The sequence below is a fragment of the Hipposideros armiger genome, unplaced genomic scaffold, assembly GCF_001890085.2.
Source record: "Hipposideros armiger isolate ML-2016 unplaced genomic scaffold, ASM189008v1 scaffold_321, whole genome shotgun sequence".
Lineage (NCBI taxonomy): Eukaryota > Metazoa > Chordata > Mammalia > Chiroptera > Hipposideridae > Hipposideros > Hipposideros armiger.
Window position 1 is genome coordinate 1648602 of NW_017731671.1, and position 13989 is coordinate 1662590.

The following is a 13989-nucleotide window of genomic DNA, read 5'->3' on the forward strand; positions in this document are numbered from 1 at the left end:
TTTCGGCAGCAGGAAGGGGGGCATCCACCCTAGCCCCTTCCAGGGCGGAACGCGGTGGAAATGCCGCCGGCATGCTAGCAGCTCCGCAGCCAGGAAAGCGGGGCGGGGCGGGGCCGGGGCGGCAGGTCGCGGCCCAGGCGGAGGAAGCAGCCACCGCCCCAGCGGAGGGAGTGTGGCCGGGGGCTTCCCAGGGGAGGGCAACGAGAACGAGTCCTTTCGAACGTTTCCACCCGGCTCGCTCACGTCTGCCCTGCCCCGCCCGGCCCCGCCCCAGCTGCTCCGGCCGCCGACTCCTCCTCAGCCGACGCAGAATGGGGGTGAACCGCGCCAGCGCCTTTAAGAGGCGTGGCCTCGCGCTCCGCCCCCAACCTGCTCCTCGCGCGCCAGTAAGGAGAGGGGTGCGGGAGGAGGGGCCGGGTCGGGAGGGGGAAGCGAGGCGTGCTCTGGTGCGCAAGCGCAGTGGCTGGACGACCGACCGTGTGTTTCCAAAATGGCGGCAGCGATGGATGTGGATACCCCGACCGGCACCAACAGCGGCGCGGGCAAGAAGCGCTTTGAAGTGAAAAAGGTTGGGTCTCGCCAGCGCCTTCCCCAGGGAAGCTAGAGAGGCGCGGATCTGGCTGGCAGGCCCGAGGATGACCGAGGCGCGGAGGAAAGGGCTTCATTTCAGGGCGTTCCTGGGACTGGGTACCATGAAAGGAAGCCGGAGGGCGGGTCTTAGGGTTGATCAGCATGACTGCGGCCCACTGTCAGTAGCAGTATTGGTTTTGCTAAGGAGCTGAGGGGCCAATCACGGAAGTGCTTATTGAGATACGCGGGGTTGCGACTCGGCTGCGGGAGCCAAGCGCCTTAGTTGTCACTGGAGCGGTTTAGGGGTGGGGAAGGAGAGGGTGGGGTGGGTAGAAGGGGGAGTCGGAGCGTTGCGGTGGGTGGAGGATGGGGCAGTGCAGCAAAAGCCGGGAACCTGAGGTCCTACCGCATTGGAGGCCTCTGAGGAGATAGGCTGGTGATCTCCCTGCCCCGCCCCTTTACGAAGCTCGGGGTCCCTGTGACTCTGAGGAACCCAGACCCGGTCCTCGCCTAATCGAGGCGTCCATTATCATTATCACCTCTCTGTCCCGAGCCCCGCCGAGTTAGTGTCTTGAGTGTAACTCTTGGCTCTTTTGAGAGATTTGTTGGTTTGTCACACAAACCGCCCCAGTCATGTGGTAATATCCAGAATTCCCCTCAAAAAAAAAAAAGTTGGAATTTGTTATAAAGAAAATGCGAGCCCTAATCTTGTGTCATTTAGTGAGCGTTGAGTACTAGTTGCGAACGACCTGCTAAAAGTGGGAAAGCAAAAAAAAGTGGAACGTGTCTTTTTGCATGAAATGCCTTATCGTGGTTTCTTAACAGTTGGGGAGAAAGGTGCCGATTTCCACCTAAGATAAAATCAATCTGTTCAAAATGAAGATTCTGAAATAGGAACGATATTATTCCTGGAACATCTGGCTGAACACTGACAATATTCCCCCTCCTAGTTCATTTTTGGTGTTTCATTGTGGGCACTGTGTGTTCATTTACAACCAGCAGCCATATTGAATAATAGAAGTAGAATTTTTTTTTTCCTACAAGTTGAAGCTGTCTGATAAAAAGTGCTGAAGAAGTTACTAAGACACTGAGAATTGAATTGAAAGAGATGACAGTTTGGGAAGTGGCACCAAATTAGTGGATGAAAAGAGAGTTTGGGAATATAATTGCAGAAGGTTGAATTTCTTAAATGCCAGTTTTGGATAAACTCTTACTGGAATTAACTAAATATAAGAGTCTGCACTGAAAAGTTGAGAACATCAGTTTATTTGATGGTAGGAGCCAAACAAAATTCTAGTGAATTCTAGAGTTTGTTAGGAAGTAATCTTGTAAGATTTAAGTGATGGCCTTGTTCTGTGTAGTGACACTGGGTAATTATTTTATCCAGCTTATCCCATGATTACCCATTTTATGATTCAATCTTAGTTCATTCTGTTCCTAGTGTTCACCTCTCCACTCACCCTTGCCTTGAAGAACAGATATTCATTTATGCAGAAATTGAGCTCTTCTGCGACTGCCAGGGGGACTTGCACAATAATTCGACTCTGCTCATTAAACATGAAACAGGCACTTACAGATTATTTCTGATTTGCTTACTTGATATGGCTGACCAAATTGTGTTAAGCTGTAGGAAAAAGTAAAATTAAAAGATGACACATTAATTTCTGTGTTCATATACTCAGCCGTTTGGGAAATGGGTGAGCATACGTGTAGCTTACTGTTGCCATCTGATATAAAAAAATAAGAGGATAGTAATATCCAAAAACTCCTGTTTGGTGGTCCTTGTGGCCAAAGAGATGATAACTGCCACTGCAGCACGAAACCCTAGAGTGTGTATATGCGTATATGTATGACAAAGAGAGTGCACTGTGCCCCTTTTTCTCTTTGCAGTGGAATGCAGTAGCCCTGTGGGCCTGGGACATTGTGGTTGATAACTGTGCCATCTGCAGGAACCACATTATGGATCTTTGTAAGTAATTGGAGGAGGGTGGGAGGTAATTGAGATGGTTACAGAGATTGTGGCTATTCTGATGTCACCAGTGTTATTTATTCTTCACAATGAAATACAAAACAGAGCACTTGGGGGTCTTCTGCATCTAGTCCATTGGTATGTTTGAAACATTAGCTTTTTATGATGTTCTGGAGGCATACCCATCTCTCAGAATATATCTACTCAATCTAAAGATGGCACAGTCACATTTAAAATGAATTGTGGAGGGCCGGCCGAATGGCTCAGTTGGTTAAGAGCTTGCTCAAGAGTTTGAGCTCTGAGCAACAGAGGTTTGAGTCCCGGCCTGAGCTGAGCAGCCGCTGAGCTGCCAACAGGTAGCAGGATGGCTCAGCTAAAAAATAAATAAATAAATAAATAAAAATAAATAAATAAAATGAATTGTGGACCCAGAGGCATTATTGATCATTCCTCTATATTTCCCATCTCGGACCCAGACTCAAAGGCAAAAATGGTAAAAGGAAGAAAGTAAACTTTGAACCAGATATTCTATTGGAGCTAGTTTTTGCTCGGCAAGATTTATAAAGAAAAGCCTAAGAAGTAAGGATTTTGAATGTTAACCCCCTATTTAAGAGGCCATCACTGCCAACATCTAAATGGGCAATTAATTGCACTAAAGAAATTTCATTTAAATCTCCACATACTCCATCACACATGATGGTAACACATGGTGAACTTGATAACTATTGACAGACTTAGTATCCTTACAGCAATTGGGGCAAGAAGGTTGATCACATTAGAAAGACTTGAGATTACTTTTGCATCCATGTATTAAAATGGTTTTCTGTTGAGATCAGAAGTGGAGCAAAGAAGTTTCAACTTTCTAGAATTGAAATGTAGGTGTTTAGTTTTAAATCACTCATCTACCTCTCCAGCTTCATCTTAAGCCACTCTCCTGCTCACTCTGGTAGTTAGTTTCTCTGGCTTTCCATTCTTGAAATGTCCATGCTCTTTTTTTAGAGCCTTCCCATATCCTGTCCCTTCTCCCTGGAATAGTCTCCACTTCTTGTCCCCCCTACCTTGGTCTAACCCAGCACCATCCAATCTAAATGCAAACACATACGTAACTTATAATTTACTACTACCTACATTAATAAAGTAAAAAGAAACAGACGATTTGTATTTTATTTGTTCTATATCCAAAATATTTTAATTTAAACTGTATTCAATATTTTGAAGTGAAATAGTTTACATTTTTTTGTACTATGCTTTTGCAGTGTATTTAACAGTTACAGCACATTTTAATTCACAATATCCACATACGCGGTGCTCAGTAGCCACATGTGGCCAGTGGCTACCTTATTGGGCAGTGCAGAACTCACCTATAATTAGTCTTCGGATCTCACCTTGAACTTGCTCAAAGATGTTTTCCCTGACCATACTTACATACTCACAAACACAGGCTATGACAGTTCTGTTAAATATTCCCAAGACATCCTATAGTTTATTTTGTAGCAACCATTTAATTTGATCGGTTCTCTATCATGTTCATGTTATTTACTGCTCTATTCCCAGCATCTAGCGTAGTGTCCAGTACATTATAAGTTCTCACTAAATATTTGCTCAGTGAGTAATAGAAACACAAAACGGGAATGGTCTGTGATCATTGCACCTTTGAAAGCACAAATCAAATACTTTGTGTTGGAAGCAATCATGGCAGGTGTTGGTAGCTTATTGCCCTTGGTTTCTTTGAGTTTTGACCCTGTTTACCTTTTCCCACAACAGCCAAAGCCGATCAGCAGCTACCATGGTGTTTAATATAGATAGAAGGAACCCATCACAGAAAAACACACGCACAGTTTTAAATGTGTTTGGGTGGGGTATTTGATTACATGCTGGCCAATTACTTTGCCATACATTTTCACAAGGAGTTGTGCCCAGAGAAAATTTTATTTTCTTGGTGCTCCCTTCTGTAAATAGTTCATGATTTTATGTAACTCCGTTTTTGTTTTTTACCTCTATATTTAAGTTGTTTTGTCTGTCTCTCTGGATGTAAGAGAATGCACTTCTTAGAAAGACCATGAAACAAAGGCCATTGATATTCTGCCTTCTCTTAGAGTTGACATTTGAGGGATCACTGTAGGTTTTCAATTAGATACCTACCTTATATATTGTAAATGTCAGATGAAGAACTAGAACTTTGAACTCCTATAACAAAAAATTAAGAAAGTATTTTCAAGTCATATCTTCTATTCAGTGAATATTTACATTCTGGGCCACTTGCTAGGCACCAGGATAAAACTACTGAGATCACGTCTTTACCCTTAAGAAACATACCTGTTTGTTTAATACAGACACTCAAGAGAAGTCTGGTCGCCACAACTGGGCTTGTCTTCTTTCAAAAATAAATGGATTATGATTCTTGTAAAAAGACTTTGTTAAAGATGAAAATAGGAACCTTGGTTTAGCAATGGCCATTTTTTAATAGATTCTGGTTGGCATTAAATGAATAATTATATACACAACTGTAGATAAATAAGAGTGATTGTGGCTGTGTCCCACGTGGACTCCTACAAAGCATTCTTGGTTTTCCTTTTTTGAGTCCTAATTCATATTACATACCCTACTACAGCTTCATATTTATTTCATATTGCCCCATTTTTGGTGTGTTACAGAGTTGCTGAAATACACACACTGCTAGGTGTTATCTTCTCCATGACCTCAGGTCATCTTGTTCCAGATGAAGAGGACACTCAGAAGGGCTTAGACCCAGCCTTTGTCCATAAGAAGTTAGCCTCTTCCTAAAACCACAGGTCCACCCATGCTTTGAAATCATGAAACCTGTCTACTTCTGAGATGAAGCCATTGCTTCCTTGGCAGTCCTTTGGTGGTAATGCTCTTGTATTGAGGTGTCCCCAAGATTTATGTATCATATGAAATAAGCTGCCTTTGCAGGGGTATGGCAGGAACCTGTTAGTGCTGCTGGCCTGTCTGCTGTAGGCTCACATGTTTCCCTGTTTAAACTAATGACTAACTGCACCAAAAGCACGAAAACATTTTATGCTTGAGACCATTTTACACTCGTCTATAGTAATTTTTCATGCCATTTTATCTGGTATTCTAGATCACAATCCTATCCCTCCTATATATTTTTGTTCTTTGTTAGGGCTTTTCTGGTAATGAATAAATACGTGTTTGGCCCCCATTTTCTCTGTTTATAGAAGTGGGGGTTTTTTTGTTGTTATTTACTTAAATAATAATTGTGCCTCTTATTTAGCTAATTTCGTAATACATAGTCCTCACATAAGGGAGAAGATCCAACTTGAAATTTTATTTTCTCTGCCATCCCTTTGACTATAGTAGTGTGCTCACAGCCCCAATAAATTCATGAATATACTGCATAGACCTTAGATTCTCCACTCTTACCAAAGGAAAACCCACTTATTCTCTTCGTAGTATGAATGTGGGTAGCAAAAGCAAGTTCTGGGATTTCAGATCCTTTGCCTTTCATATTTTCAGAGGGTGAGGATAAAAACTTTTATTGTGATATACCTCTTACCCTAAGACAGACATACCCATTAACATCTCAGCATTATTTTCTTACAATTTTATTATTTTCCACCTATGGAAATTTGAAGTAATTGTCTCCTATTAAATAGTCTTTCCCGAAGCTTTTTCTTCTTCAGAAGGAAAACTCCATTGAGTTACCACCTTCAGAAAAAACAAATTATACACAAGTAATACTTGTTGCTTGAGTATTTATCCTCAGTAGAGCTTTACTTGTCAGTTCTCAATCTCAGTCAGTTTTTCATTCTATTTAAGTTTCCCTCCCTTCCCCCTCTATGAAATTGACATTGCATACATTTTCAATAGTTTGTTCTGTTGGTCCGGCACAATCTTTGCAGGGGCCATAAGCATCACTAAGTGGTGAGCCCCAAATCTCTAACCCACTGGCCTAGCATTTGCTTTGTTTACAGTGTTTAGACTTGAGTTTTGATGTCTTCATGCAGAGCATACTGTACAGTTTGCCACAGGTCTCTTCACCCACTTTGATCTTGCTTCTGTCCCAGTTCACATGTGTCTCCCTGACCCCTTTAGGCTTTGGAGCTTCACGTGGGCAAGCCTAGGTGTTCTGAGGGCCTACGAGGAAGCATTTGGCAAGAATAGGGGAAAGATGCCACTTCTCAGAATAGTGAGAGTTAAGAGGTGGCTTTCAGAACTTGGAAATTCACCAAATGAGGAGGAATCACTTTCATTTGGACAAGTCAGATTATGTTCAGAATTGAAAAGTGCCTTTTCCTTCATTACTGTTTTTGAACAAAGTTAGGAAATCATTACATAGCACACTGTTAAGTCACATCACTGCCTTCTCTATTCTTCGCCCTTTTTCACATTCATTAAAAAACAATTACGACTAATGAACCACTGGAAACTTGCCCCTATCCCAAGCAGGTAGGCCTGCTAGAGATTGACAGGTCATGCTCCTGGGCTCCAGTGACCTTGTTGCGCTTGTTCCCACAGGCATAGAATGTCAAGCTAACCAGGCGTCTGCCACTTCTGAAGAGTGCACCGTTGCGTGGGGAGTTTGTAACGTAAGGAAACATCTTTCCCTATCAGCATGGCTTGTAAACATTGCCGCTTTTCCTGCTTTGCCAGTCTTGAAAATAACTAGGGGAAAAAAATTGACTAGCCCACCTTTCTCCCAAAAGGTATACAAATGGTAAAAAAGATTTTAAGTCTTTGTACTATTTACCTGTTACTGGGTAAAAATTAATAGTTGTTGCAGAGGCACTAGTTTGTCTTAATTATAGAGTGGGCCTGCCTGCTTTTGTTAGCAACATTTTGGGGATTTATCTCTCGGAATTGCTTTTGAAGCCTATGGCACAGTTTTTGGAATATTCTCCTGTTGGTGGAAATCTTTACCTTCTTAACAGATTATTTTTTTAAGGCTAGGTGTCTTACGGAACTAAGTTTGTTGAATCAATTGAGTGTTCAAGTGTGTGTGTGTATGCATGTGTATGCGCACATGCACATTTTAAGTGTGGCAAATGCACTAAGGATTTTTTGGAGGGTTTTTGACATGGCTCACGCCAGAAATGTTTGGGGCAGCATCGTTGGACTGAATGTACGGCCTTCCAGGGTGTGACAGCTGTGAAGAATAACAAACATAAAATATGTTATTTCTAGCATGTGTTTAAAATTCACCCTTATAGCCCTATAGTCCCAGTCAGATGAGCTAAAATTGTCCCGTCTGGATCTCCTATGCCAAGGGAACAGAGGACCCACAGCCCCTGCTTGGCACAGGCCTAGGAGACCCCGAGTCAGACCACCATTCCCTGTCTGTGCAACTTACTAAGTGACTTTGGACAGGCGTTGGACACCTCTCAGCCTGGGTTCCCTCATGTAAAATAGGGCCAACAGCTTAATCAGAATGAAATGATTTTATGCTGAAAGTGCTTAGACACTTCTTGGCCTATAGTAAGCATAAGTGTTTGCTAAATAAATAGAAATACAAATTTTGCCCGGGGGTGGGGGGTTTACTAAAGAGATAGGACTGTCAGTACTTGAGGCCCACCCACATCTGTGATGACCTTCTTCTGTCAGGGCCCTTTGGGCTGTTTCACAGAAGCCTGTATTAGCTAAGGGACGGCCTTTGTTGTTCTTGGGGATAAAGAAATAAAAAATGTCAGGCTCTTTTCTCTCCCTGGCATTCAGGCAGGTTCTAAAAACCATGTTTCTCTGGTGGAAGGAAAGGGAGTGAGCTTCCCCTAATTTTGGCTAAGGAGAGGCTTCTTCATAGAGCCTGGCTTAAAGAGGAGCTGGCATAGTGCGGCAGAGTCTTTAGACTGGTCCTGGGTGCTAGTTGTGGGTCTGCTAACCAGCTCCGTGAATTAGACAGGTCACTTCTCTGTAAACTGAAGATGAGCATACCTGTCACGCTTGCTTGCCAGGGTTGCTGTAATGCTCAAATGACAGAATGTATGTAACACCTTCTGTAAACTGTAAAGCACTGGCTAGGGTACTTTGAGACTGCTAAACATACCCAGAATATATCTTAGATTATTAACAGGAAGAAAGTTGGGGTTGGGAACATTCAGGGATGCTGTCACCTGTCCTGCAGCCTGTCTGTGTCTTATCTTCTCAGACAGTTGGGGTGTACAAGGACCCTGTACTTCTTCAAAGTGCTACTGGGGGAGGTGGGAGGTGGAGAAGGATGTGTTGGATACGCTTAGGTGAGCCTTGTCCCCGTGACAGAGAAAAATGCCTCCACTTCCTGCCTTTTAGAAATGTCATGGTTTTTTTTCCTTTTTCCTAGCGAGTTATATGAGAGTCAACAGAAAAGGGATCTTCCAAAAGCTGTCACTCCAGGAGGGTTTGTCCTGTTGAGTATTCGTAGAGGACTAGCTGTGGATTCCACTCTTAATTACTGAATTCTATTTTTGTCTTTGTCAAAAGATAGCTCACAAGATAATCATCCATGCTATAGTTCTTCTTTAGTTCCATGCATGTTTGGGAAGACATAACTGACCAGATTTCTAGGCTGTTATTAAACAAAGCCTGCAAAAGTTTTTATTGTTTTTTGTTGGGGTGTCAGCATTTCCTGTCTGTCCCCACCTCAGCTGACCCATCACAGATTAGATAAGGAGGACACTTGCCACTTCTGTCTTAATACTGCACCCACTGAGCAGGGGGAGGAGAATAAATGTCAATTGCAGAGGTGCTGTCATTAGCGTCTGCATGCTATTAATGCACGCCAGAAAAATGGCACACAGCTTTTCCTTTTCCCCAGATCGGAAAGCCAACTCCCAAGTCCCTGTCAGTCACCAGTATGCTTGGTCCTCTTGCCTTTTTTTTATACTTCCTGTCTTGATCATGAAATAAGCCCTTTGATGCTCTTTCAGCTGCTTGTGTGCAATTTGCTCATCGTAATACTTCCTTTTACCCTAATTTTTAAATCTCATTCCTTTTTAAGACAAAGTCCTTCACCCCTTAAAGACTTATTGAATATTGAGCATCAGTGAACAAATCTGGAAATAAATTCCTTTGAACAGAGTTGAACCGGGGGTGGGAAGGTTGGGGAAGTGCCCATCTCAGCTCTGGGTGGGTGGCAGTGGCAGTGCACTACTAAGGACTGAGAAGGCTCTTCTCCTGGGGTTCCCATTCTTTAAAGCGGGTGCATCTGGAGACCAAGAATAGGAAGTTTGAAACTTGTGTGATCAAGTGCCTCCTTGCATCTGTCCAAGGAATGTAGAAGAATCCCTTTGCAGGCCGAATAGGACCAGGGGGCCACATTCCATTCTTCCTTAAGAGAAAGGGAGAGAGCTCACAGCTAGAGCATACACTGTTCTTCCTAATTTCCTCCTTTAGTTGTAATAACATCTCTAGCAAATGTTTCATTGACAATATCCTTGCACCCAGCCGGGGCGTATGGGTTGGGGCCTTTTGCCTCTCGTTGTTTGTTGGCTGCCATTGTTCTTCCCCAGCACCCGTGTGTAACCACTCCCCTGCTTTGGAGAGGTGGTGTCAGGGAGCCTACACAGAGTTATTTTTAATAAAATGTATCTTTTCTTCCAGCATGCTTTTCACTTCCACTGCATCTCTCGCTGGCTCAAAACACGGCAGGTGTGTCCGCTGGACAACAGAGAGTGGGAATTCCAAAAGTAGGTGTCTGGCTGTTTTGATGTTGTAAGACTGGGCTTTGTGGTCTTTGTGGTTCTTTGACCCACCTCAGGCTGAAGGGTGCATAGTCTTAAAAGATGGAGCCGGGCCGGCTGAGTGGCTCAGTTGGTTAAGAGCTCGCTCAAGAGTTTGAGCTCTGAGCAACAGCGGTTCGAGTCTAGCCCGAGCTGAGCAGCCGCTAAGCTGCCAACAGGTAGCAGGATGGCTCAGCTAAAAAAAAAAAAAAAAACATGGAGCCATAAGACATGCCTTATTTTATAAATTAGCTTTTGGTAACTATTAAATATTTCCAAAATCACATCCCTCATAAGGCTCCAGGAGCTAACTAATGTCAGGTATCTTTGCTTTGGGCAGAATCATATCAAACTGTCTTGTTTCTTTGGTTTGTCTCATGCTGATTAATACAGCATTTATTATACAGCATTTATTTATCTCGACTAAGTTATTATTATGTAAATAAAACATGACATGGTAAAATTTTTAAAATTCAAATGGTCAAAAGGGTATACCACAAAAATGAGTCTCCTACCTTAGTCTCATCTCACTCCTGGAGGTAACCATCAGCAAGAGCTTCTTGGCTTTCCTGCCTGTCTCCATATGTGTACTTGTATGTCTGTGGGTGGGTAGACGCATAGAATTTTTGTTTTAACAAAAATGTAGCATATGTTACTTACCTTGCTGTTTCATTTCATATACTTTGGAGATTTTCCAAATCCTCACATGATAAGCTACCTCCCTTCTAATGGCTGCAGAGTATGTTTTTATATAGAAGCACCATAATTTAATCAGTCCTTGTTGATAGACATTTCACTGTTAAAAAACAATGTGTAGGAAGATACTTTTGGTAAACAAATCTACCTACTCATAGAAAAGTTGAGGCAGAGTAATGCTAGCCATAAAAAATATGTATATATGTATGTATTTGCAAAATATTAAATGCAAAATGAAATATAGTTGTAACTAATTCAATTTATGTGAACATTAGTTCATAATAGCATTGGTTAACTAAATTAAAATATAGTTCAGAATAATTGCCACTGAAGTAGCTGAAATTTTTTTTAACATAAGTAATGCCTCTCTTTAAAGATTAGTTAATATTACAAATAGACTGGAAGCAGGTTTAAAACTCTTTCCCCCAATCTCTATAGTAAAATTGCCATCACAAGATAAGCCAGTTATCTACCATCAAAACTGGCTCGGTGCTGCCAATTAATTTGAATCACATTTTTGTTTACAGAATTGTTTCATTTTGTTCTAATTAAAATTCTTATTTTAAAAAAATGTGTGGGGATGAACATCCTTATTCATGAGTCTTTGTGTACATGTCCGTGTAGTGTATATCTGAAGCAGTAATTCTTAAAAGAGGAATTTCTGGGTAAGGAGTATGTACATTTTTATTTATGATAGTGTCAGATTTTCCTTTCCAAAGAATATGTACTAATTTACACTCCCTCTGAACAGTGCAACAGAAAGCCCCTTTCTCCATTTCCTGTCAAGGCTCGATAATCAAGCTTGTCCATCTTAGCTATTCTGATAGTTGAAAATTAATACTCAGTTACATTTTTTGAATTTTGAGTGAGGTTGGGCTAATTTTCATATGCTTTCATGCCTCAGATTCTTTTGTGAAATACCTTTTTTCTGTTGAATTATTGGTCATTTATCAAATTTTATATGGAGAGGGTATTTTTATTTAAATATGAGTTTTGATTAATAGTTTATAGTTATAAGAACAAAAACTAGGATTCTTTAGTTTGTTAAGTTTTTAGAAATACCTTATTGGTACAGTTATTTTGCTTTTAAACTTGGTGATTTACTTAGGTAAATAGTTTTGGAAGTCATATCAAATGCATGTTTGTTTTTATGAAACCTGCCAAATACTCAGTATCTAACTCATACCATTGCTCTCCATTCAGCAAAGTGTATGCTAAGTAATGTGTAAGATATAAAAATGTGTGAGACAGTCCGTGCTGTCCTTGGGGAGCTTGCATTCTGAGTGGAACTGTAACAGTAATACATGTCAAGGCAGAAGCACTTTTCTGAGTTCTCGAGAGGCCTTTGTGATTTCTTCTGAGCAGGCTCAGGGTTCCATTTTAGACCAGAATTGTCCTGTGTTGCCCATTCCATGTGCCCAGGGCTGAGCCTAAGAAGTGGAGGCATGAGGAATTCCTCCTTTTGGGCTTTGACACTGCCACTGTACCCAATCGGTGACTTTGCCAGGCAGTGGTTTTCAGTGCATCCGGAAAACGAATTCATAAGGAACAAATCACTGTATTCTTTAATCTGATAGACAACTTCTGGGTTGTTCTCCAGCCTACTAACAAACACTGGAGCTCCACCCTGTGTGGAATTTGGCACAACTTTGTTTAGACAATATTCAAGTGGATTTCTTACAAAAAGTGCTCAAAGGACCTGGTAGTCCCTTCGGGATGACTGAAGCAGTGACCTGGAGTTCTAGTACCCTGGTTTCCATCCATGCAACAGAGTATTTTAATCAGAGGCTAACTGCCCAAAAAAGAACCAGGGCAAAATAGTAAGTAAGAAAATAATGAAGTATTTTGTGTTCAAGAAACCCATTTATATGTGGAAGAAATTTCCTGACCTTGTTTATTTTTATAATCTTGTTATAGCCAAATTTTGGCTTCTCAGGAAATCAGAAACCACTTGAAATCCATACCTAGTTTTTCTACAGTTCTCTTTCTCTACTACTTAGTGTAATCAGGACTGTAATTGGAGCTGGTGATAGATTTTTGAAATTGAAGCCTGTTCAGTTACGATTCTCTGTATTTGCCATACTCCCCAAACTTGCCTGAGTTGAGGTGAAAAAGGCTGTCATAGGGAGGGGAGGCCGAGAGCTCAAACTGTCTGAGCTGCTGGCTGGAGCCAACAGGTGGAGTTTGCTTCCACAGCCACCAGCTCTGACTTTTCCCTCTTACCTCCCTGATAATGCCCAGGATCTGTCTGGTAAATGGAGGTGGGTACAGTTGAGTCCCAGAGAGTGACAGTCACTAAGAAGGGGGTAGTAGGTAAGCTGTTACAGAGGATGACAAGATGAAAGGGGCAGAGACCAGTGTCAGAACCCAAGCTTAGAACACACTTGTGGTCATTTACATCTTTTTAAAGTTTCAGTCAAATTTGCTCATATGTTTTAAACAGGTTTTATAGTCTCAAAACAGGAAATTATCAAGAAATTAATAAAATCATTTACTTTGTCTTTCAGGTATGGGCACTAGAAAAAAATCTTCCATCAAGCTCAACTGTTTTATTATTCACTTAATAACTTGCCATCCTGTTACTTAATTATAAATTAGATAGAACCATGTCCTTTCTGCCTTGTCTTTTCAGTTTGCTATTCCTGCAGTCATATTGTATTCTTTGTCAAATAAAATCTAGTTGGATTCGAGAACAGATGCTGTCTCTCATGTATGTGAAAAAAGTGAACATAAATAAAGGGTCCCCTCTTCCTAGGTTAGAAAGCCAGCTTGTAAAAGGGAGATGTGTGTGCTTAGAGCTGACCAGAGCTGTCCTGTGAGCACGTGGCGTGGTCACAAGGAAGCCTGTCCACAGGTTACTGGTGGCAATCTTGGGCAAGTCGCCTCTGCACCGAACTTTCCTCCTCTGTAAAGTGGCTTCTAAGGACTCAGTGGCATCATGTGGGCACAGAAAGAGGCTTTGTAAACTGTAAAACCACTGTACAAATGCTAACTTAGTGTATGACATGTCACTTTCTCTTCTTAGTTTAGAAAAGTGAACTTGAAAAAAAAATCTCATATGTAATCTTAGATAGCAAAAGA

At 41.7% G+C, this 13989-nt stretch overlaps 1 protein-coding gene across 1 annotated transcript; it reads left to right on the forward strand.

The window, feature by feature from the left end:
- Positions 1 to 440: 440 nt before the first annotated feature.
- Positions 441 to 13602, forward strand: RBX1 (ring-box 1). Its single transcript, XM_019660615.1, has 5 exons — positions 441 to 568; positions 2461 to 2539; positions 7040 to 7110; positions 10094 to 10179; positions 13416 to 13602. Exons 1-5 carry the CDS (start codon positions 491 to 493, stop codon positions 13426 to 13428), a joined length of 327 nt encoding a protein of 108 aa, XP_019516160.1. The 5' UTR covers positions 441 to 490; the 3' UTR covers positions 13429 to 13602.
- The last annotated feature ends 387 nt before the right edge of the window (positions 13603 to 13989 follow it).